General features: G+C 47.1%; 1 protein-coding gene across 2 annotated transcripts in view; it reads right to left on the bottom strand.

Moving 5' to 3' along the window:
* Nucleotides 1-23436, bottom strand: part of nfxl1 (nuclear transcription factor, X-box binding-like 1) — a 191557-nt gene that overhangs the window by 37788 nt on the left and 130333 nt on the right. For both annotated transcript variants that reach the window (XR_005459994.1, XM_038791249.1), the window contains exons 17-18: nucleotides 22925-23091; nucleotides 18222-18291 (exon numbers count right to left, since the gene is read on the bottom strand). Coding sequence is in view for 1 of the 2 variants with exons in the window: in XM_038791249.1 (XP_038647177.1) it covers nucleotides 18222-18291; nucleotides 22925-23091 (237 nt within the window). In the remaining variant the exon portion in view is untranslated. The remainder of the gene's footprint in view (nucleotides 1-18221; nucleotides 18292-22924; nucleotides 23092-23436) is intronic.

Below are 23436 nucleotides of genomic sequence, written 5' to 3'. Positions count from 1 at the left end.
CTAGCTGCATTACCCCAAACATTGTACTGCCGTAAGTCAGCCGACTCCTGCTGACCCCGGCTACTCCCGCCATACCAACAACCCCCCCCCCCCCCCCCCCAATGCAACACAACCACCAATCCCCCCTCCCAGTGCCGGCCCCGCCCCCAACAGGCGCCGGAATGTGGCGACTAGGGGCTTTTCACAGTAACTTCATTGAAGCCTACTCGTGACAATAAGCGATTTTCATTTTTCCTCCGGCACGGGAAGAAAGCCCGCGCTTCCATCCCGAACCCCACCCCCCAACCCAACACGCGGGAAAAAGATGGGCACATGACCCAGCGGGACCTCAAACTGCTCCCCAACCCCCCACCAGTGGAAAAAAAAAAACAAAAAGCACCACGGTAAATAAATAACAGCCCCAAAAGACGAAAACTCAGAGCAACGAAAAGGTAACATCAAACACAGCCAATATAAGCAAAAGGATACCAAGGAGGACAGAGCCTCCAAACAATGTACATCTTTCCCCAGCCGCCCAGTCCTCAGTTCGAGTCCAATTTCTCTGCCTGGACAAAAGCCCAGGCCTCCCCCGGAGAGTCAAAGTAGAGCTGGCAGTCCTTGTAAGTGACCCAAAGGCGAGCGGCTGTAACAGGCCAAACATCACCCCCTTCCTGTGAAGCACTCCTTTCGCTCGATTGAAGCCAGCCCTTCTCTTCGCCACTTCCGCGCTCAAGTCCTGATAAATCCTAATGTCCGCATTCTCCCACCTGCTGCTCCTTTCCTTCTTCGCCCATCTCAACGCGCACTCACGGTCAACAAAGTGGTGAAAACGGACCAGCACCCGCCCTGGGCGGCTTGTTCAGCCTGGGCTTCCGCAGCAGCACTCGATGGACACCCTCCAGCTCCAGGGGTCCCCGGAACGACCCCGCGCCCACCAACGAGTTCAGCATCAGGACCATGTAGGCCCCCAAATCCGAACCTTCCAGCCCCTCCGGGAGGCCCAAAATCCACAGGTTCTTCCGGCGGGAACAGTTCTCCATCTCCTCCATCCTTGCCAACCATTTCTTGTGAAGCGCCTCGTGCGACTCCACCTTCACTGCCAGGCCCAGGAACTCGTCCTCATTCTCCGAAGCCTTTTGCTGCAGCTTTCGAATCTCCGCGGCCTGAGCCGTCTGAGTCGCCATGACCTTGTCCAGCGAGGCCTTATACGGCTCCAGGATCTCAGCTTTTAGCTCCCTGAAGCAGCTCCTGCTGCTCCCGCGCCCACTGCTGCCACGCTGCCGGTTCCCCGCCCACCGCCATCTTGTTTTTTCTGCCTCGCACCTTCTTCTGCTGCAAAGTCGACTTTTTGACCGCTCCACTTCTAGTCCAGCCCATCCACCGGCCGCTGAGCACAGTGGCTGTGTTCCCACCCGGGGAAAAGCCGAATCAGCGCCGTTGCGGGCCCTTAAAAGAGCCCGAAAGTCCAAAAATAGCGGGAGCTACCAAACGTGCGTTCACTCTCCGGAGCACCTCACACCAGAACCCCTCCTCCATACCCTCTCCCGACTCATCCACCCACTTTGCTTTGATCCCTCCCAGTGGTGCCTTCTCCTCTTCCAAAATAGCCCCGTAGACCGCGACACTACCCCCTTTTCCAGTTCCCTGTTGTCAGCACCTCCTCCAGCAATGTGAAGGCCGGCTCCACCGGGAAGTTCTGTATCTCCTTCCTGGCAAAATCTCGAACCTGGATCTAAACATTTCCCCCTGCTCCAGCTCATACTTCGCTTCCAGCTCCCTCAATCCTGCAAACCAACCCCAAGAAACAAATCTTTTAGCGTCTTAATCCCCTTCTTCTCCCAGTTCCGAAAATTTCTGTCCCACTTCACTGGCTCAAATCTGTGGTTCCCCCGAATCGGCATTTCCCTTGACTCTGCCCCCAACCCGAAGTTTTGACGAAACTGCCTCCAAATTCTCAATGAGGCTATTATTACCGGACTCCCTGATTATTCCCCCGGGGCCATTGGGAGCGGCGCTGTTGCTCGTACCTTGAATCCAGATCCACTGCACAGACTCTCCTCCATTCTGACCCACTGGATATGAACCCCTCTGACCCAGCTCCGCACCTTCTCCACATTCGCCTCCCAGTAATAATACATCAGGTTCAGAAGATCCAAAAACCCCTGCCTGCCTTCCCCTCTGTAGCAGCACCTTTCTAACTCTGGCCACCTTCCCTCCCCATATGAACGAGGTAATCATTCCTTCAATCTCTCTGAAAAATGCCTTTGGCAGGAAATTCGGCTGACATTGGAAAATAAACAGAAATCGTGGCAACATGTTCATTTTAACCGCCTGTACCTGACCCGCCAGTGACAGAGGGAGACCATTCCACCTTGCCAGATCAGCTTTCACTCTCCCCACCAAACTAGAAATGTTGTACCTACAAAGGCCCCCCCGCCCCCACTCACAGGCAACCTGCATCCCACAGGTATCTAAAGTGAGTCCCTGCCTACGGAATGGTTCTCCCCCCCCCCCCCCCCCCCACACACCCCCACACCCCTGCCCTCATCCCCGGCCGAGACACCACAAAATACTCACTCTTCTCTAGATTTAATTTGCACCCCAGAAAAGACCCAAACAATCAAAGCAGCTCCAATATTCCCCCTATTGACAGACTCAGTTCCGACATATAAGGACACCCTATGCTAAATCCCCCCCCTGCACTATCCCTTTCCATATCCCTGAACTTCTTAATGCGATGGCCAACGGCTCAGGGGGGGGGGGGGAAGACGCACAGAGGACATCCCTGCCTAGTCCCAGGATGGAGAGAAAAGTATCTCGATCTGATGTTATTTGTGCAGACACTCGCCTTCGGCTCCTTATATAATAGCTTTACCCAGTTCACAAATCTTGGTCCAATCCCAAACCGCTGCAGAACTGCCATCAAGTATCCCCTCTCTACTTGGTTAAACGCCTTCTCGACGTCCAATGCCACAACCACCTGTTTCCTTCCCCTCCGGCGGTGCCATAACCACGTTCAATAACATTTGAAAAGAGTCTCCTCCCTCTCACAAACCCCGTCTGATCTTCACCGATCACCTTGGGAGGCACTCCTCCAGCCTACCTGCTAGTACCTTCACCAATACTTTTGCGTCCACATTTAAAAGTGATATGGGCAGATACGACTCACACTCCGTCGGATCCTTCTTTTTTAAGCAACAGGGAAATCGGTGCCTGCCCCAAGGTTTGTGGTAACACCCCCTCCCCATCACCTCCTCAAACATCCCCACCATCAGTGGTGCCAGCTTATTCTTGAATTTTTTATAATATCCCACTCCAGCCCATCTTGAAATTCCTGCATCTCCCGGTCTCCCCCAGGTGGCTCTGACCTGTACAACCTCTCATAGAATTCCTCAAAGACCTTATTAATCAGATCCGAAGTCACCATCAACTTCCCTGCCCTGTCCCTCACCTGAACAAGTTCCCTTGCTGCCGACTCCCTCCGAAGCTGACCCGCTGACATACGCCCCACTTTCTCTCCATGCTCGTAAACTGCATCCCTTGCTCGCCTCAGTTGGCGCACCGCCTTCCTGGTAGATAGTCAGTCAAAGCACGCCTGCAGTTCATTCCTCTTTTCCAACTTTGCTGGGTCCTCATCTTCTGCATAATGCCTATCTACCTCCAGCATCTCATCTATTACCCTCTCCTGCTCCAACCCCTCCTCTTTGTCCATCCTGGCCTTAAACGAGATCACCCCTCACCACCACCTTTAGAGCATCCCAGACAACTGTCTTCGACACGTTCCCATACAGTTGAAAGCTACATATTCCTGAATTATATTTTCAGTTTTGTCACAGAACCCTCGGTCCAACAGTCCCAAATCTAATTTCCACACCGGCCTCTGTGCTACCCCCTCTCCAGTACTATATCCACCCAATGTGGAGCATGATCTGATACTGCAATTGCCGAGTACTCTGGCCTCTTAACCCCAGCCAGCAAAGCCTTCCCAACCACAAAAATGTCGATCCGCGAGTATACCTCATGGACTGCTGAGAAAAACGAGTACTCGCGTTCCCTCGGGTGCAAAAACCGCCAAAGGTCCACCCCTCCCATTCCCACCATTAGCCCAGCCAAAGCCTCAGCAAACCCCCCCCCCCCCCCAAATCATGGGACCAGCGAGTGCGGCCGTGACCTGTCCAACCGTGCCTCCTGCACAAAGTTCCAGTCCCATCCCCCACTATCAGTTTGTGTGTGTCCAAGTCGGGGATGGCTCCAAACACCTTCTTCGCGAATCCCACATTGTCCCAATTGGGACCGTATACACATACCAGAGCCACTAACCTCCCCTCCAGTTCCCCTGTCACAATCATATATCTACCCCCCTGATCTGCCATCATATTCTCCATCTGGAACCGTACCCTTTTGCTGACTATTACCGCTACCCCTCGAGCACTCACATAGAGAAATACAGCACAGAACAGGCCCTTCGGCCCACGGTGTTGTGCCGAACTTTTGTCCTAGGTTAATCATAGATTATCATATAATTTTGGACACTAAGCGCAATTTATCATGGCCAATCCACCCAACCTGCACATCTTTGGACTGTGGGAGGAAACCGGAGCACCCGGAGGAAACCCACGCACACACGGGGAGGATGTGCAGACTCCACACAGACAGTGATCCAAACTGGAATCGAACCTGGGACCCTGGAGCTGTGAAGCAATTGTGCTATCCACAATGCTTGACATCATGTGGTATCAACTGAACTGCCTGAAGATTGGCTTGAGACGTGACCTTGGGAGAAGGCCCAGGTGGAGCATCCACTCAGCACTTCTGGGTACAGATGTTTGCAAATGCTTCAATCTTGTCTGTTGTCCTCACATATTGGGCCATGTCACCATTGAAGATGGGGTGCTCATGCAGCCTCCCCCCTCCTCCTCCTATTAGGTGTTGATTTGTTCACTTCCATTTGTGGCAGGACTACAAAAGTTTTCACCTGATCCATTGGTTGTGGGATCATTTATCTCTGTCTAACACATGCAAACAGGAGCAGGGAGTTTCACAGAGCTCTGGCAATCATTGCTCCCTATCCCACACCATCAAAATCATCTATTTTACCCAAAATCAGCCCAAGCAATTAACGAATCATTGAGTTTCAAGCATAATTAAATTCAGTGCTGACGCCAACCACAAAACCGCTGAGTTACCCCAGGTCAAATGAATCACCATTCTGCATTTCTGCTAACTGTGCTGTTTGCAGGTCTTGTGGCAGCTCCAAAAATTAAAGTTTCTTTTGGGTGTTCAGCAGATAATTGGGAAGGCAAATGGAACGCTGGTTCAGAGGTGCGGAGGGGGGTAGACGTTAATGGGGTCTTTAGGGACTTTTATGGGGAACTGTACTGGTCTGAACCCCCGGTGGAGGGGGGGGGGGAGAGAGAAGAGAGAGAGAGAGAGAAATGGGGCGCTTCTTGGACAAGCTGCGATTTCCGAGGGTGGAGGAGGGGCAGGTGGAGGGACTGGGGGCGCCGATTGAGCTGGAGGAGCTAGTTAAAGGGATAGGGAGCATGCAGTCGGGGAAGGCGCCGGGGCCAGATGGGTTTCCGGCCGAACTTTATAAAAGGTATGAGGACCTGTTGGGCCCCCTGTTGGTCCGGACCTTTAACGAGGCAAGGGAGGGGGGGGGGGGGGGGGGGGGGGGGGGGGGGAAGAGGGGGGCTTTGCCCCCAACTATGTCACGGGCGCTGATTTCCTTGATCCTGAAGCGGGACAAGGACTCTCTGCAGTGTGGGTCATATAGGCTGGTCTCGCTGCTAAATGTAGACGCCAAGCTGCTGGCAAAGATCTTAGCCACAAGAATAGGGGCCTCACGGTAGCATGGTGGTTAGCATCAATGCTTCACAGCTCCAGGGTCCCAGGTTCGATTCCCGGCTGGGTCACTGTCTGTGTGGAGTCTGCACGTCCTCCCCGTGTGTGCGTGGGTTTCCTCCGGGTGCTCCGGTTTCCTCCCACAGTCCAAAGATGTGCGGGTTAGGTGGATTGGCCATGCTAAATTGCCCGTAGTGTAAGGTTAATGGGGGGATTGTTGGGCTATGGGTATACGGGTTACGTGGGTTTAAGTAGGGTGATCATTGTTCGGCACAACATCGAGGGCCGAAGGGCCTGTTCTGTGCTGTACTGTTCTATGTTCTAATAGAGGATTGTGTGCCGGGGGTCATTCACGAGGACCAGACGGGGTTTGTGAAGGGAAGGCAGTTGAATACTAACGTACGAAGGCTCCTCAACGTTATTATGATGCCGGCTGTGGAAGGGGAGGCGGAGATAGTGGTGGCATTAGATGCGGAGAAGGCCTTTGATAGGGTTGAGTGGGGTATCTGTGGGAGGTGTTGGAAAGCTTTGGGTTTGGGGAGGAGTTTGTCCGTTGGGTGAGGTTGCTCGATGCGGCCCCGATGGCGAGTGTAGCCACGAATAGGAGGTCGGAGTACTTTCGGCTGTACCGGAGGACGAGACAGGGGTGTCCCCTGTCCCCCTTGCTCTTTGCGTTGGCAATTGAGCCCCTGGCCATGGCGTTGAGGGAGTCAGGGAACTAGAGGGGCCTGGTGCGGGGTGGGGAGGAGCCTTCGAGTGTCGCTTTATGCGGACGACCTGTTGCTGTATGTGGCGGACCCGGTGGGGGGGATGCCGGAGGTGATGAGGATTCTCAGCGAATTTGGGGGCTTCTCTGGGTATAAGCTGAACCTGGGCAAGAGCGAGGTGTTCGTGGTGCACCCGGGGGATCAGGAAGAGGAGATTGGTAGGCTCCCACTGTAGCAGGCAGGGAAGAGCTTCAGGTACCTAGGAGTCCAGGTGGCTGGGAGTTGGGGGGCCCTGCACAAGCTCAACCTCACAAGGTTGGTGGAGCAGGAGTTCAAAAGGTGGGATATGTTACCGCTGTCACTGGCGGGGAGGGTACAGTCCGTTAAGATGACGGTGCTCCTGAGGTTTTTGTTCCTGTTCCAGTGCCTTCCAATCCTTATCCCGAAGGCCTTTTTTAGGAGAGTTAACAGGAGTATTACGGGATTTGTATGGGCGCATGGGACCCCGAGGGTGAGAAGGGTGTTCTTGGAGCGGGGCAGGGATAGGGGGGGTTGGCGCTGCCCAACCTCTGTGGGTACTATTGGGCTGCCAATGCAGCGATGGTGCGTAAGTGGGTAATGGACGGGGAAGGGGCAGCATGGAAGAGGATGGAGATGGCGTCCTGTGTGGGCACGAGCCTGGAGGCGCTGGTAACGGCGACGTTGCCACTCCCTCCAACGAGGTATACCACGAGCCCGGTGGTGGCGGCTACCCTCAAAATTTGGGGGCAATGGAGACGACATAGGGGAGAAGTGCGGGCGGGGCTCGATGGAGGCCCCGATACGGGGGAACCGTCGGTTTGTTCCAGGGAGCATTGATGGCGGATTTCTGGGCTGGCACAGGGTAGGGGTTAGGAGGTTGAGTGACCTGTTTGTGGAGGGGAGGTTCGCGAGCTTGGGGGAGTTAGAGGGGAAGTTTGGGTTCCCCCGGGGAACATGTTTCGGTACATGCAGGTTAGGGCGTTTGCCAGGCGGCAGGTGGAGGGATTCCCCTTGTTGCCCCCAAGTGGGGTACGGGACAGGGTGCTCTCGGGGGTGTGGGTTGGAGGAGGGAGGATTTCGGACATATATCGGGTAATGCAGGAGGTAGACGAGGCCTCGGTGGAGGAACTGAAGGGTAAATGGGAAGAGGAGCTGGGTGAGGAGATTGAGGAGGGGACGTGGGCGGATGCCCTGGAGAGAGTGAATTCCTCCGCTTCCTGTGCGAGGCGTAGCCTCATACAGTTCAAGGTGCTGTATAGGGCCCACATGACTGGGACGAGGATGAGTAGGTTTTTTGGGGGCGAAGACAGGTGTGCTAGGTGCTCGGGGAGCCCAGCGAACCACGCCCATATGTTTTAGGTGTGCCCAGCGCTGGGGGAGGTCTGGAAGGGGGTAGCAAGGACGGTGTCGAGGGTGGTGGGATCCAGGATCAAGCCAGGCTGGGGACTCACAATTTTTGGGGTTGCAGTGGAGTCGGGAGTGCAGGAGGCGAAAGAGGCCGGTGTCCTGGCCTTTGCGTCCCTAGTAGCCCAGCGGAGGATTTGTTTTCAGTGGAAGGATGCGAGGCCCCCAAGCGTGGAGGCCTGGGTCAATGATATGGTGGGGTTCATCAAATTGGAGAAGGTGAAATTTGTTCCGAGGGGATCAGTACAGGGGTTCTTTAGGCGGTAGCAGCCTTTCCTGGACTTCCTGGCGGAACGGTAGGGAAATAGGCCGGCAGCAGCAGCAACCCGGCGGGGGGGGGGGGGGGGGTTTGGTTTGGTGGGAGGGAGAATTGTGTACATGGGCTTGTTGGATGTGGCGGGTGTTATCTCTTTCCTTTTTGTTGTTTGCTTTTTTTTTGTTTTTGTAGTTGCTTTTGTAGTTGGGTGGGTGTTGTTCTTGGGTTTTTACCATGGTTGTTTTGTTAATATTGTTTTGTTGTTTATATTTTGAGAAAATCTTAATAAAAATTATTTTTTTTAAAAAGGAAGGTTCACTAGGTTGATCCCGGGTATGGAGAGATTTTATGAGGACAGGTTGAATAGATTTGAGCCTGTACTTCAGAATAATGAGAGGTGACCTTATTGAGACTTATAGGATTTCCAGGGGACTTGACAGGGTAGATGCTGAGAGGAGGTTTCCTCTTGTGGGAGAGTCTAGGACCAGAGGGCACAATTTCAGAGTGAGTGGTGGTCCATTTAAGACAGAGACGAGGAGGAATTTCTTCTCTCACAGGGTAATCTGTGGAATTCTTTACTGCAGAGCGCTATAAAGGCTGGGTCCTTAGCTATCAGCAAGGGAATGGAGGGTTTTAGGGATATGGTTGGCAAGTGGAGTCGAGAAGTCGAGAATTATATCAGAACAGCCATGATCTCATTGAATAAAGAAGAACACTTGATGGGCCGAGTGGGCCACTTCTGCTCAGACGCCTTATGTGTGCAAGGACTATTACATACGTCCCAAAAGCTTTTACAAATATAAATTGTAAAAATTCACTAAAAAACAGATTACTTTATATCAATACAATGGTTCTGTGTTTCTTTAAAGCTGTTTTTAGTTTTATAAAATCGGGGTAAGATAAGTCACTTAATATTTGATAAATCCATTTTCAACAATTTTTGATAAATCCATTTTCAACAATGTTGAGTAAACTGCCTAAATTACCAGTTGTAAATATATCAAGGATTTTTCTTTGAAACAGAATAGTTTTAAAAAGCTGTCAAAGTATCCTGGCTCACAGCATATGTTACAGGCGTCACTATGCAAAAGGTTTGAGGTGAAATAACACCCGTGAAAATTAGCACAATTTTGGGCCCGGATCATAAATTGTGACCAATGCAGCAACTCTACCCAATATATTTTGGGACACAAGATATAACTTTCGACATATAGGACAGGTGTGAGCTTGAACATGCACAAAAATAGTAGAAAACATGAAGCATGATATTGGTGAGAGGCAGTCAGGTGACACACGTGCAAAAGCAGAAGTCAGATCAAAAGACCCGGTGAAGCAAAAGCTTCTAAGTCAATGCAAGGAGAGGACAAACTTAAAAGCTTTTATCAACTGTATTTATATAGAAAACAAATCACATCAAGGTTTCCGAAAAATGCTTCACAAAATTAATTACTTTTATAATAAAAATGTAAAACTAGCAACCATTCTGTACCAACAATGTTCCATAAACAGCAAGATGAATTGGAAGTTAATTTGCAAATTTTAGCAGAAATGGATGATGGAGAGATACTGTGCTAAAAATTTGGCTTCTTTATATTGCACCTCTTTTGTACTAAAGTTAATCCTCTCCCGCCTCTTCAATCTGAGTTTAACCCAGTCAACACAGGTGGTATGAAATGTTAATAGCAAATTACTGCACATGTGGGGAGAGAAGGGAGCTTTGGCAAAGAGTCATCCAGGCTCGAAATGTTAGCTCCCTTCTCTCTCTGCAGATGTTGTCAGACCGGCTGAGATTATCCAGAATTTTCTGATTTGGTTGGTCTGAAATGTTCTTTGTTCGCTGCAAACAGGGATGAGAGTGACTTAAGACAAAAGGCTTGAATATATTTCTGTGACAAGGATTGATGTAACTATAGCACCTACTATGATCTCTAATGAATGTAAATGCTTCTAGGCCACTTCAAACAGGTGGAGTTATTCGACTTCAAGTATGTAGAAAACATGCTTTTCCTTTGTTTACCTTCGAATACCATCAAGACGGTGGACCAAGGCATTTATACCTATCACCAAAGTGACCTCAGCATTTCAGCATTCAATACAGTTACTGCATGTAACACAGCATGAAACCCATACTAAAGACAGATCTCCTTGCTAGATTATATACATGTGAAGCAAAGCAAAGGACCATGCAGTGCTTTGCGAACTATTTTACAATGTGACCCAATTTTAAGTTACCACCACTGTCTCAAAGACAATTAGAGATGGGCAACAAATGCTGGTTTTGCCAGTGATAACCATTAAAAAGCTGTCGACGGTATTGCTGAAAAAATAGAGAAAAACTTCAAAGAGAAGAAAAGAAGCCAGGCCTTTCAAACACCACCAAGATCCTCTGGCCCCACAATGGCCAGGCCACAGTGACCGAAAATCAGCACAGATTCACTATACCATCCAAGGTTCGGGCTTCGCTGACCCCTGCTGCATAGCTAGTTGAACTATGTCAAAGCATGTCCCTTATCATCTCAGTTTTATCCTATTTTTCAAGAATTCTCGTTCTGACTTGAATCAATGAAGAACTCAAATTATAAACAAAAAATGTAACAATCTGAATTAGCATCATTTTTATAACGACTACATGTTTGATTCTGAATATACTGATGTTGCATTGTTTAAGAAAGATTCTTGCGTCTTGTGAGGTTTTTTTTTTGCAATGTACATGTATTGGAACATCTTGCATTTTCAAGCTAATTAAAGAACATCTTTTTAAATAATTAATAATCTTTATTGTCACAAGTAGGCTTATATTAACACTGCAATGAAGTTATTGTGAGAAGCCCCTTGTCGCCACACTCCGGTGCTTTTTCCGCTACACAGAGGGAGAATTCAGAATATCCAATTCATCTAACAGAACATCTTTCGGGACTTGTGGGAGGAAACTGGAGCAGTCGGAGGAAACCCACTCAGACACAGGGAGAACGTGCAGACTCCACATAGACAGTGACCCAAGCGGGAGTCAAACCTGGGACCCTGGAGCTGTGATTTTCACAGTAACTTAACTGCAGTGTTAATGTAAGCCTACTTATGACACTAACAAACATTATTGTTATTATAATTCTATAATTTCTTTTTTGCTGCCGGAGATCCAAAGTCATCAACTTTCGACATTTCCTTCCAGTGCACAAGTTTAAACATCTCACTTTCTTTTGACTTGACAATTCAATATAAAACACACAATTCAGAATCTACTGGGCTAACTTTTGGAATTTCCAGTTTTGACACATCTTCATGTACGTTCTCTGGAGCCATTGTTTCCAATTCTTGAAGAGAAGAACATAAGACATAGGAGCAGAGTCTGCTCCGCCATTCAATCATGGCTGATATTTTTCTCAGCCCCATTCTCCTGCCTTCTCCCCGTAACCCCCAGTCCCCTTACTTATCAAGAAATTCTATATTAATCAAGAACACCAGATTTGTGCTCGAGGTGCTGTTACCCATAAGGCTATAGACCAAGGGCGGGAAGGTGGAAATATGCAAAATAGTTCTTTCTTAGAACAGAAGGACAAGGAGCCTCTTTAGCCAGTTTAGCCTCTCGAGCCTACTCCACTGTTCAATATGATCATGGCCGATTTCATCAATGCCACCGTCCTGCCTGTTCTCTGTAACCTTTCCACCCATTACTAATTAAAAATCTGTCCAACGCCTCCTTAAATTTATTCACTGTCACAGCATCCACCACACTCTGGGGTAGCGAATTCCACAGATTTACAACCCATTGGGAGTAGTTTCTCCTCATCTGTGTAAAATTTGCTGCCTCTTATCCTGAGACTATGACCTCTTGTTCTAGAATAAAGAACAAAAGAACAAAGAAAAGTAAAAAACAGGAACAGGCCCTTCGGCTCTCCAAGCCTGTGCCGACCATGCTGCCACACAAGAGGAAGCATCTGCTCCACGTCTACTTTATCCACACCTTTTATCATATTATATACTTCAATTTGATCTCCCTCTTTCTTCTAAACTATTAGGGAGTATAGGCCTAAACTGCTTGATCTCTCTTCAGAAGACAAACCCCTCATCTCTGGAATCAATTTAGGGAACCTCCTCTGAACTGCCTCCAAAGCAACAACATTTTTCTTCAAAAAAGGGAACCAAAACTGTGCACAATACTCCAGGTGTGGTTTCACCAATGCCTTGTATAGTTGCAACAACACTTCCTTACCTTGAGACAATTCCTTTCGTTACAAAGGCCAACTTTCCATTCACTTTCTTTATTAACTGCTGTACCTACATGCTAGTTTTCTGCAACTCATGCACAAGGACGCCCAGATCCCTCTGCACCAGAACACCCCTATTGAGATTATAAGTCGCCTTTCCATTGTTTACAACCAAAATGGATGATCTCACACTTATACACATTAAGGTCCATCTGTCACATTTTGACCCATTCGTGTAACTTATCTATATCCATTTGTACGGTTCTTAATCTCCCATTTCAACTTATTGTCCCACCTAATTTAGTGTCATCTGTAAATTTGGTTATAGAGCCTTCTATCCCTGTATCCAAGACATTAATAGAGATTGCAAATAGTTGGGGCCCAAGGACCGAACACTGTGGCACTCCACTAGTTGCATGTTGCCATCCATAAAAAGACCCATTTATCACGACTCTGCCTTCTGTCTGTCAGCCAGTCTTCCATCCAAGGTAATACATTACCCCTAGCCCCATGTGACCTAACTTTGTGTATTAACCTTCTGTGCAGAACCTTAGTAAAAACCTTCTGGAAGTCCAGATGCACTACAACTACAGGATCCCCAAGATTGTTACATCTTTGAAGAACACTAGCATATCTGTCAAACATGATCTGAAATCTCTTGCGGAATAGCATGTTTCCCTTACCCCTGGCAGCAGAGACCTCCCCATCGTAAAAAAGTTGATGAGCGAGTACACTCTGGGCACCAGAGAGAAAAGTAGAATTCCCTGCCTCCAGGGTGCAAAAACCGCTATGGATCCACTCATCTCCTTCTTGAACGCTGCCAGAACCTTCGCTGCCCCTGAAAGGGCCAACATCTTTGGCTTAGACAGATCCAACTTGGGTTCAGAACGCAATTCAAATCTCCCACCAAAATCAGTCGGTGTGTGTCCACGTCTGGTATGGCTGCCAGCATCCTCTTCATGAACTCTGCATCATCCCAGCTTGGAGCGTACATGCTTGCTAAAACCACCCACTTACCCTCCAATGTCCCATAACTATGACATACCTGCCACTCTGGTCCACTACCACCTTCCCCATCTGGAAACTATTTATTTTGTTAATTAGTATCGCTACATCCCCAGGCCCTGCTGTCAAACCCCAGGAACAGCTGGCTCACCCAACCCTTATGGAGTCACTGCTCGTGGTGGTGCTTTCACCCGTGGTTTCACCCGGAGTGACCAAAAGGCCCGATTAAGTCCGATGGGGCAACCGGATCCTCATCTCCCATCAAATTCATAAAAATTGCCTCGTAATATGGCCTCAAGTAACGCCACAACCCTGAGGTTCTGCTGCCTCGATCTGTCCTCCAGGTCATTGACCTTAGCTCTCAGGCCCTTGTCCCTGTATTCCACCTTCTGTAGCGCGACATCCAGCGAGGTCAGCTGATCGCTATGTTGCGGAAAGGATGGGTGGGGTAGGTATATCACTCAAGTTTTGATTGTAGGGCGCGAGGGGGGGTGGCGTATTGATTAATAAGGTGATGGCTTTTCTGCGGTTAATATATTAGCAGACCCAGGTGGGAGGAATGCAATCATTAGTGGGTCGTTGGCAGACACACCGATGGGTTTGGCCAATGTGCATGCACTGAACTGGAATGACACAGCATTCATTAATAAGGTGCAGCCGTCTATCCCAGATCTTAATACACATCAGGGGGAGGAAACTTCAATTGTGTTTTGGATCCTAGGTTGGATAGGTCGAGACCCAAGTCTCGGAGTCCATCGGGGTGGCGAAGCAGTTATTGGTGTCCATGGAATAGATTTTGCCGGGGGGGGCGCAGGGGGTGTCCTCCACATTTTGTGGATCTGATGTTGGAGCTACCAACTGATTTGCCACCTGTGATGGACTCTGAGACTTGGGTCTTGACCTATCCAACCTAGGAGCCAGGCCGATCTCAGTGACCCTCGTAGCGACAAAGCAGGCATCGTTGGAGGAGGTGGGAGGATAATCTGGGTTTGGTCTTTCATGGAGTGTGGGGAATGAGGCTCTTCACAGAGTCAACTTCACCTCACGTGCGAGGTGAAGGCTGATCCAGTTCAAGGTGGTGCACAGGGTGCCGCTGACTAGGGTATGTACGAGTGGTATTTCTCGGGGTGGAGGATAGATGGGGGCGGTGCTCTCGGGTTCCGGCAAATCTTTCCCCAAGCTTCTTAATTAATGGGTCTTCTTTTTTGATAGAATGTCAGGGATTTTGGGCGTTCAGCTGAAGCTGTGCCCGTTGGTGGCCTTTTTTGGTTTATCGACTCACCGGTGCTGCAGACAAAGAAGTGGGCAGATGTCCTAACCATTGCCTCGCTAATAGCCCGGAACAGAGTTCTGTTTGGGGGAGGTCCCTGGTGCCAACCAAGGCCTTGGCTTGGTTGGGGGGCCTGGTGGAATTTTTGCACCTCGAGTAAATCAAGTATATCATGAGGGGATCCGGTGGAAGGGTTCCACTCGAGGTGGCACCCCTTCATCTCCTTTTTCAGGGAACTGATTACCATCAGCTGTTTGGTGGGGTGGGGGGAGGGGGCAGGTTTGTCTTTTATATTTTTTCTTAAGGTTTTGTTTTCTCTATGGGGGGGTGAGGAGGGAGGGGATAAGGGGACTGGAAGATTGGGTAGGTGAACATTTGGTATAGTATGGGGTTGGGATTGTTGAACTGTTGCATGAAAATCATGTTTGAATGAACATTTAAAAAAAAAATCAATGCCTGCAAATTGAGAGGAAGGATGCGTGTCTAATCTGGAAGACAATATGAAATTGGAGCAATTTCAAGAGAAATCAATGCTTACAAAAGAGAATATCAATGCTTACAAATTCAAAGAGGCCTTGACAAGGTTGATCAGTTTGCAGATAAATTGCAAATGTAATAGAATACAGGTAAATGTAAGGTTATGAGATTCGGCAGAGGGAACATTGATGTGTGTTATATGCTCAATGGGAATAAACTTGATGCGTCACATCAGGAGAAGGATCTTGAAGTTTTAGTAAACAGGTCGCTAAAACCATCAGGAAAATATTCCCAAACTGCTTAAAAACCAAACATAATGAGATACATTACCAAGAGTTAAACATCAAATTTCAGAGAACAAATTTTAAAATCATATTGTATTGGTGAGGCCAACAATGGGCGTGTAGCACAATGTGTAGAACATTATTTTGTTTCTCATTACTCAAAAGTGGCTATATCCATGTAATACTGCTAACTTGTACTGTGCACCCATAAATTAGAGACTAACACTAAAGAATAGTGCTCTGCATCCTAATGGATGTCATTTAAGGAATTAGTGTTGTTTTCTGGGAATCAACTGACTCTCAAACTATACCGTGGTATTCCTATCACTGTCATAAATCATTCAGCACAGGCATCATCACATATTGCTAGGGTCTCCTGGTTCACATGTTCATCAGAACACCCATAAATGGAAAATACAGCCAGAAAATCCACAAAACAAAATCCACAATATATCTGATAAACAAAAGACATCATTAGCCAATAATTTATGTTGCAGCCAGACACTATCTTACAGCATTTTAACACAATTGTGATAAAACAATGACACATTGCAAATGCATTAATTGATACCATAAGACTAGTTTTATCCAAAATAATCCACTTTAGGGCAGAACGTACTGACTAGAAAGTATGAATCAGCACTGGAACTACAATACGAGCTGGAGTTGATTGGAGTAATGAGACAGAGTAAAGCTACGTAACATGCTCAATAGATACTGCACAACCAAATGCCCCAAACAGTATGGTGCAGACAATAAGACTCCCATTTTTTTCAAATTTGTCAATGCGAGCCAATTCTAACTTACAAACAAGAAAATAATGGGGATGTTCTCAGAAGATTTAATATAAAACTGGGCAGGTTCAATATAAAACTTTCCACTTCATGGGACAGGATGTTTAATCTTTGATAATAAAACCAACAAAATTAAAATCTGCGATTTCTTTGTTGTGTTATAACCATTTAATGACATCGATTGAAAACAGCCAAAATTAAATCTCACTATGATGAAATAAACTATGCCATATTAGTAAAATCACAAACTGCAAATTTATTATTAACAAAGAGCAAAAAAAAAAGCTTGAGACCTTTTTTTAAAAAAATAGCCAGACAGGGAAATTTGACTGCACAGTTTTAGCTTTATTACTTCTTAAACATGTGACTCTTACGATAAATTCACTGTTGTAACTCTGTCTCTTCCCACTCTGGAGATGAAGCACAGAGGCGACTGACTGGAGTACTAAACCCAAGCCCAACCCTTCAATTTTTTTCAAAAAGATGGTTCTTAGTACATGGCCCCTTGAGTGAAAGACCACATCGCAAGGTTGACATATATAAATCTCAGTCTGTCACTTTCAAATCTCCTCCTTCAACTCTTTTGAAGTCCGGTGTGGAGAAAGACGAAAATGACAGCAGTGCAGTTACAGTTTTGGTCTGAACTGGAGGGCAAGTTCCAAAGTGCTGGAAGTTTCAATCTGCACCAAACCGACTGGTTTGTGCCCTTATGTCACTACAAATACCCTTAATCTTGATGAGAGTAAATAACACAAGATTAGCATATTTTTATAGAGGAATAATGGTGGAATAGAAACAATTTTACAGCAACGCAGTGATGTTTTGAAGGGCGTAGCTTACTTGTTTTGCTCATCTTCCTCTTACACAAGACCACCTAAATATAGAAATCATTCTATGTAGATTGCATTTTGCTCAATACTGCAATCAACACCAGTGTGCCTGCACCAGGTCTTTGAAAGAGTTATTCAATTAGTCCCACTCACTCCACTCTTTCTCCACAGTCTTATGTTTTTTTTCCCGTTTCAAGTATTTATCCATTTCCCTTTTTGAAAATCTACTTCCACTGCCCTTTCAGGCAATGCATTCCAGATCATAATAAATCATTGCCTTGAAAGGGCAGCACAGTAGCACAAGTAGCTAGCACTGTAGCTTCACAGCGCCAGGATCCCAGGTTCGATTCCCCGCTGGGTCACTGTCTGTGCGGAGTCCACACGTTCTCCCCGTGGCTTCGTGTGTTTCCTCCGGGTGCTCCGGTTTTCTCCCACAGTCCAAAGACGTGCAGGTTAGGTGGATTGGCCATGATAAATTGCCCATCGTAACCAAAAAGGTTAGATGGGGTTATTGGGTTACGGGGATAGGGTGGAAGTGAGGGCTTAAGTGGGTCGGTGCGCACTCAATGGGCCGATGGCCTCCTTCTGCACTGTACGTTCTATGAAATGAATTCTCATCTCCCCCCTCTGGCTCTTTTGCCGATTACCTTAACTCACTTCTTCTATCAGCGCAAACAGTTTCTCCTTTATTTGATCAAAACCTGTACTGATCTTGGGCATGGAGGCGAGGGATACCATAGAGTTGGTCGCAGCACACATGGAGATTAAGAGATGTTTGGCTAATAAAGGTTTAATATGGATTTAGCAGGACTTCTAAATGTTTTAATTCTTTCCTGCTAGAAATAAAATCTAGAGCTTGGTTTGTTTGTTGTGCTAACGTGTGGCACGTTTAATGATTGGTGTTTTGGTACTCTGAGATCACTTTATTTTTCTACTCCACTTAGACTTGCAGCTTCCAAGTAATAAATGATTTCTCGAATCTTCCTACCAAAGATTTCCACCTCACATCTATCTTTGCTGAGTTCATTTTGTCAATTATTTGCTCATTCAACACAATAGGTATCATAAACCCAAACATCTGAATAATCCAATTTTTGGCAAATGTGCTTAGGTAGTTAATCCTTCGATAAAATGTTGGCACTTACCTGCTTAGGACACTGATTTTTGCAGGAATTAAGGATAATTTTAGTTTCTGCATCAGCTGTAGTCATTTCCCTAAAATAAGAGGATATGCACAAAGTTGACAGAAGAAAGTTAAAAAATAGCCTTAGGTTCACAAGGTTGCAGTTTTGTGGCTCACTTGCTTCCAGCTTTCTAGATTATCAATCCTACTATTTCCCCATTGCAGAAAATAACTACTTCAATAAATGTAAATTCTGCACTGCTTCCAGCACCAACCCCCTGCAGCCCCCCCCCTCCCCCCCCCCCCCCCCCCCCCCCGCCCCCCCCCCCCCAACACCACCGCCACCCCCAACGATTACCACAAAGGCAGGCAGACAACATGCTCCCAGGTGTCCTTCAATCCCACGCAACAGTAAAATTCTTGAGGTGCACCAAGATAATTAAGTAAAGCTGTCCCGAATTTTTCTGTACCTCCTGTAATGGTGCAGGTTTTGAAAAAAATCACAATTGCAATCTTTCGAGAGTTAATTAGTCACTAAAATAAGGGATCTATATTTTGTTTCGATAAATTTAAAGTACTCAATTTGTTTTTTCCAATTCATAGAATTGTTTCATTGAATTTACAGGACTGAAGGAGGCCATTCGGCCCATCGAGTCTGCACTGGCTCTTGGAAAGAGCACCCCACTTAAGCCCACACTCCCACCCTAATCCAGTAACCCTATCTTACTTTTTTGAACACTAAGGGCAATTTAGCATGGCCAATCCACCTAACCTGCACATCTTTGGACTGTGGGAGGAAACCAGAGCACCTGGAGGAAACCCACGCAGACACGGGAGTAACATGCAGACTTTGCATATACAGTGAAGAAAGGCGGGAATCGAACCTGGGACCCTGGAGCTGTGAAGCAACTGTGCTAATCACTGTGCTACAGTGCAATTATGGGGCAATTAGGGGCTGGTTTAGCACAGGGCTAAATCGCTGGCTTTTAAAGCAGACCAAGGCAGGCCAGCAGCGCAGTTCAATTCCCGCACCAGCCTCCCCGAACAGGTGCCAGAATGTGGTGACTGGGGCTTTGCACAGTAACTTCATTTGAAGCCTACTTGTGGCAATAAGCGATTTTAATTTCATTTCATTTTTGAATTTCAATTTAGCATGGTCAATTCACCTGCCCTGCACATCTTTTTGGGTTGTGGGGGTGAGACCCACGCAGACACGGGGAGAATGTGCAAACTCCACAGACAGTGACCCGGGGTCGGGATCGAACCAGAGTCCTCGGTACCTTGAGGCAGCAGTGCTAACCACTCCGCCACCGCGCTGCCCGTCGGGATTTACATAATATATAATACGGGTGATATCATCGTATATCATGACTGGAAGCACAGGATACTGGAACAGGTACAGTTTCTCCAATAGACTCTTGGCCAGGTGCACTTCGATCTTCCATATGATTGGGTCAACTTTCTCCCAGCTTATGCCACTATCTTGGCGCTTTCCACTGATATCCCCCAGCACTCGCCACATTTCTCCTGCTTGCACCAGTGTTCCGACACTACAAGGTCTCAGACCTCACTGCAGGTCGTCTTCCACTTCCACCGCACTCGTATCCCTCCACCAGAGATTTATTTTTGGTGGTGGGGGAGAAGCAAGAGAGGAGGGCAGCTCGAGCAGGCAGGCTCGAGGGTGACCGCGTATTAGCGAGAACAAGCGAGGGTGGTTTACAGTGTTCCTGAACCATGCAATAGATGGATTTTAACTAAAATTTTATTACAGTGCAATTTGATATGTCTCAACAAAACTGAAGCATTGAACACCAATCCATTTGGAGTACTGACATCACTTTTCCTGTAAATATCCAATCCACATACCTTCCTGGCTTAATGTTTATTGTAACACGGTCGCATTGTGGTTAGCACAATTGCTTCACAGCTCCAGGGTCCCAGGTTCGATTCCCGGCTTGGGTCACTATCTGTGCGTAGTCTGCACATTCTTCCCGTGTGTGCGTGGGTTTCCTCCGGGTGCTCCGGTTTCCTCCCACAGTCCAAAGATGTGCAGGTTAGGTGGATTGGTCATGCTAAATTGCCCATAGTGTCCAAAATTGCCCTCAGTGTTGGGTGGGTTTACTGGTTTATGGGGATAGGGTGGAGGTGTGGACCTTGGGTAGGGTACTCTTTCCAAGAGCCGGTGCAGACTCGATGGGCCGAATGGCCTCCTTCTGCACTGTAAATTCTATGAATTATCCGTCCAAAGACAGGACTTACCATCCTTGTCCTAGGTCCAACCATCTTCAGCTGCTTCATTAATGACCTCCTTTCCATGATAAGGTCAGAAGTGGGGATGTTGCGGATAATTGCACAATGTTCAGTACTATTCTGACTCCTCAGACAATGAAGCAGTTCATGTCCAAATGCAGCAATACCTGGACATTGTCGAGGCTTGGGCTGACAAATGGCAAGTTACATTCATGCCACACAAGTGCCAGACAATGACCATCTCTCCTATGAATCGCCCCTTGACATTCAATGACATTACCATCGCTGAATCCCCCCCAATCAACTTCCTGGAGGCTATCATTGATCAGAAACTGAACTGGACTAGCCATATTAATACTGTGGCTATCAGAGCAGGTGAAAGGCCAGGAATCCTACGGCAAGTAACTCACCTCCTGACCCCCCCAAAGCCTGTCCACTATCTGCAACGCACAAGTCAGGAGTATAACGGAATACTCTCCACTTGCCTGGATGAGTGCAGCTCCACAACACCCAAGAAGCTCGACACCATCCAGGAAAATGCAGCCCACCTGAATCCTCTCTCTTCCACAAACAATTAAACCCTCCACCACCAACAAACTGTGGCAGCCGTGTGCACCATCTTCAAGATGCACTACAGGAAATCACCAAGACTCCTTAGGCAGCACTTTCCAAATCAAAGACCACTACCATGTAGGACAAGTGCTGCAGATACCTGGGAACCCAACCTGCTGGAGGTTCCCCTCCAAGTCACTCACCATCCTAACTTGGAAATATATTGCCGTTCCTTCACTGTCGCTGGGTCAAAATTTTGGAACTCCCTCCCTAACAGCACAGTGGGTGTACCTACACATGGAAGGACTGCAGCGGTTCAAGAAGGCAACTCACCATCACATTCTGAAGGGCAACTAGGGATGGACAATAAATGCTGGCCGAACCAGCGACATCCACACTGTAGATGAATTTTTTTTTAAAAATCCATATAATGTTAATTTTAGGGGCATGTAAGCAGGCAAGGGGCAGAGCAGGCAAGGGGCTAGAGAGAGAGAGAGAGAGAGAGAGAGAGAGAGAGAGAGAGCGAGCAAGTGTGTGCCTGGCTCACTTCCAGTCTCGGGTCTCCCACTCACCCTCCAACACATGCTCTCAGCCACACTCTCATTGGGGAAGGGCGAGTGAGTGAGCAGCTGGAGACTTGGAACAAGTCATACACACACTCCCGCTCTTTCACACCTTAATGGTCATCTTTATTTATTGCTTCTATCAAAAAAAAATCAATTTATTCCTTTGACATTGTTTTTTCTGCACAGCAAACTTTGCTTCTTATATTTGATGTTGTACCAAAACTGGCTTTTAAAAATAAAGTTGGACAAGCCTGGTGTACGGTATAGTGTTTGATCTGGCAACTAATGGCCAAGCCAGTTGTGCGCCAGGTATCATAAATTTGTGCGCCTCCGTCTTGGGGGAGCAAATATCAGGATTGCGGGATGTGGGGTAGCAAGAGGGATGATAGAAGTGGGACACAGTTCTTGTTTTGTTGGGTAGAATAAAGTGGTGAATGAGCAGTTAAATAAATTGAGAGCTGCAGAAGGAGAGCCAAAAGTGGAGGGTCTGAAAGAGACGGGGGAAGGAATGACAGAAGAACTTTTACCTATGGGTAGATGGTGAAAGTATTGGGATTGGAGAAGGCAAGGGATAATAATAATCTTTATTGTCATAAGTAGACTTACATTAACACTGCAATAACGTTACTGTGAAAAGCCCCTAATCGCCACACTCCGGCGCCTGTTCGGGTACACTGAGGGAGAATTCAGAATGTCCAATTCACCTAACAAACAGGTCTTGGGACTTATGGGAGGAAACCGGAGCATCTGGAGGAAACCCACGCAGACACGGGGAAAACGTGCAGACTCCACATTGTGTCCGCTACTTCTAGTTTTTCCTACAAGTGGAAACATCCTCTCCACGTCCACTCTATTCAGGCCTCACAATATCCTGCAAGTTTCAATAAGATCCCCCTGCCTCATCCTTCTAAACACCAACGAGTACAGACTCAGAGTCCTCAACCGTTCATCATATGACAAGCTCTTCATTCCGGGGGTCATTCTTGTGATGGAGACGAGGGTCATGTGTTCACCAGTAGTTTGGGCCAAACAGGTAGTCAAAAGTTTAGTTGACTTCAAGTATAGTTGATGCTTCCAAAAAGGAAAATAAGTTGCACACTGATGAGCCATCAGTGTCAGAATGTGATACATACAATTACTAATGACAAGTCTGTTATTCACGAAAAGGCAAAATTTCTAGAGGGAAAAGTGAGCTGGATGAAGGTGGGTGATGATTACTGCTATCTAGGTTTTACCAGCATCACTGCAATTGTTTGCAAGGAGCTCAGAATGGCCATGTTGATTTACTTGATGATTTTTTCCTTCTTGGGACAGGCAAACACAGGCACTGGAGATCAAAATAACAGTTTGTACTTACATGCATTCCACATAGAGGTTTGTGATTTTGCAATGGCATTTTATGCGGATCATCTGTGAACATGGAGGACATGCACCATCATGGCATGGTAGAGTGCATGCATGCACACAACCAGATGTACGGGGTTTACGACATCCCTCTTCACATGGCTGACATTCTTTACCAGCCTATTCAAAAACAAAAATTAAACATTCTGTAAAGTTTATAAATCTGACAAACAACAAAAATGAAGCACACAAGTGCAAATGTTTGACACACATAGAACCTTTTGATCAGCTCATAAGTTATAAATAAGAATAGTTCCAGTAAACCTCCTGAACGAACCAAAGCCAGTTTTGTATTAAATAAATTATACCAACAGTGTCCCATCACATTTGTTTGTTCACAACAGGAAGTAATATATTAATCGCCCTTTCACAACAACATAGAACAGACATGCTTAGTATCTGAAGATCAGTGGAAAAGTCTAGCTAAAAAAAACGATACACTAATATTTCTATACTTCTGACTCT

The sequence above is a fragment of the Scyliorhinus canicula genome, chromosome 3, assembly GCF_902713615.1.
Source record: "Scyliorhinus canicula chromosome 3, sScyCan1.1, whole genome shotgun sequence".
NCBI lineage: Eukaryota > Metazoa > Chordata > Chondrichthyes > Carcharhiniformes > Scyliorhinidae > Scyliorhinus > Scyliorhinus canicula.
The sequence above is the reverse complement of the archived record's forward strand: the minus strand, read 5'-3'. Positions and strand labels throughout refer to the sequence as shown.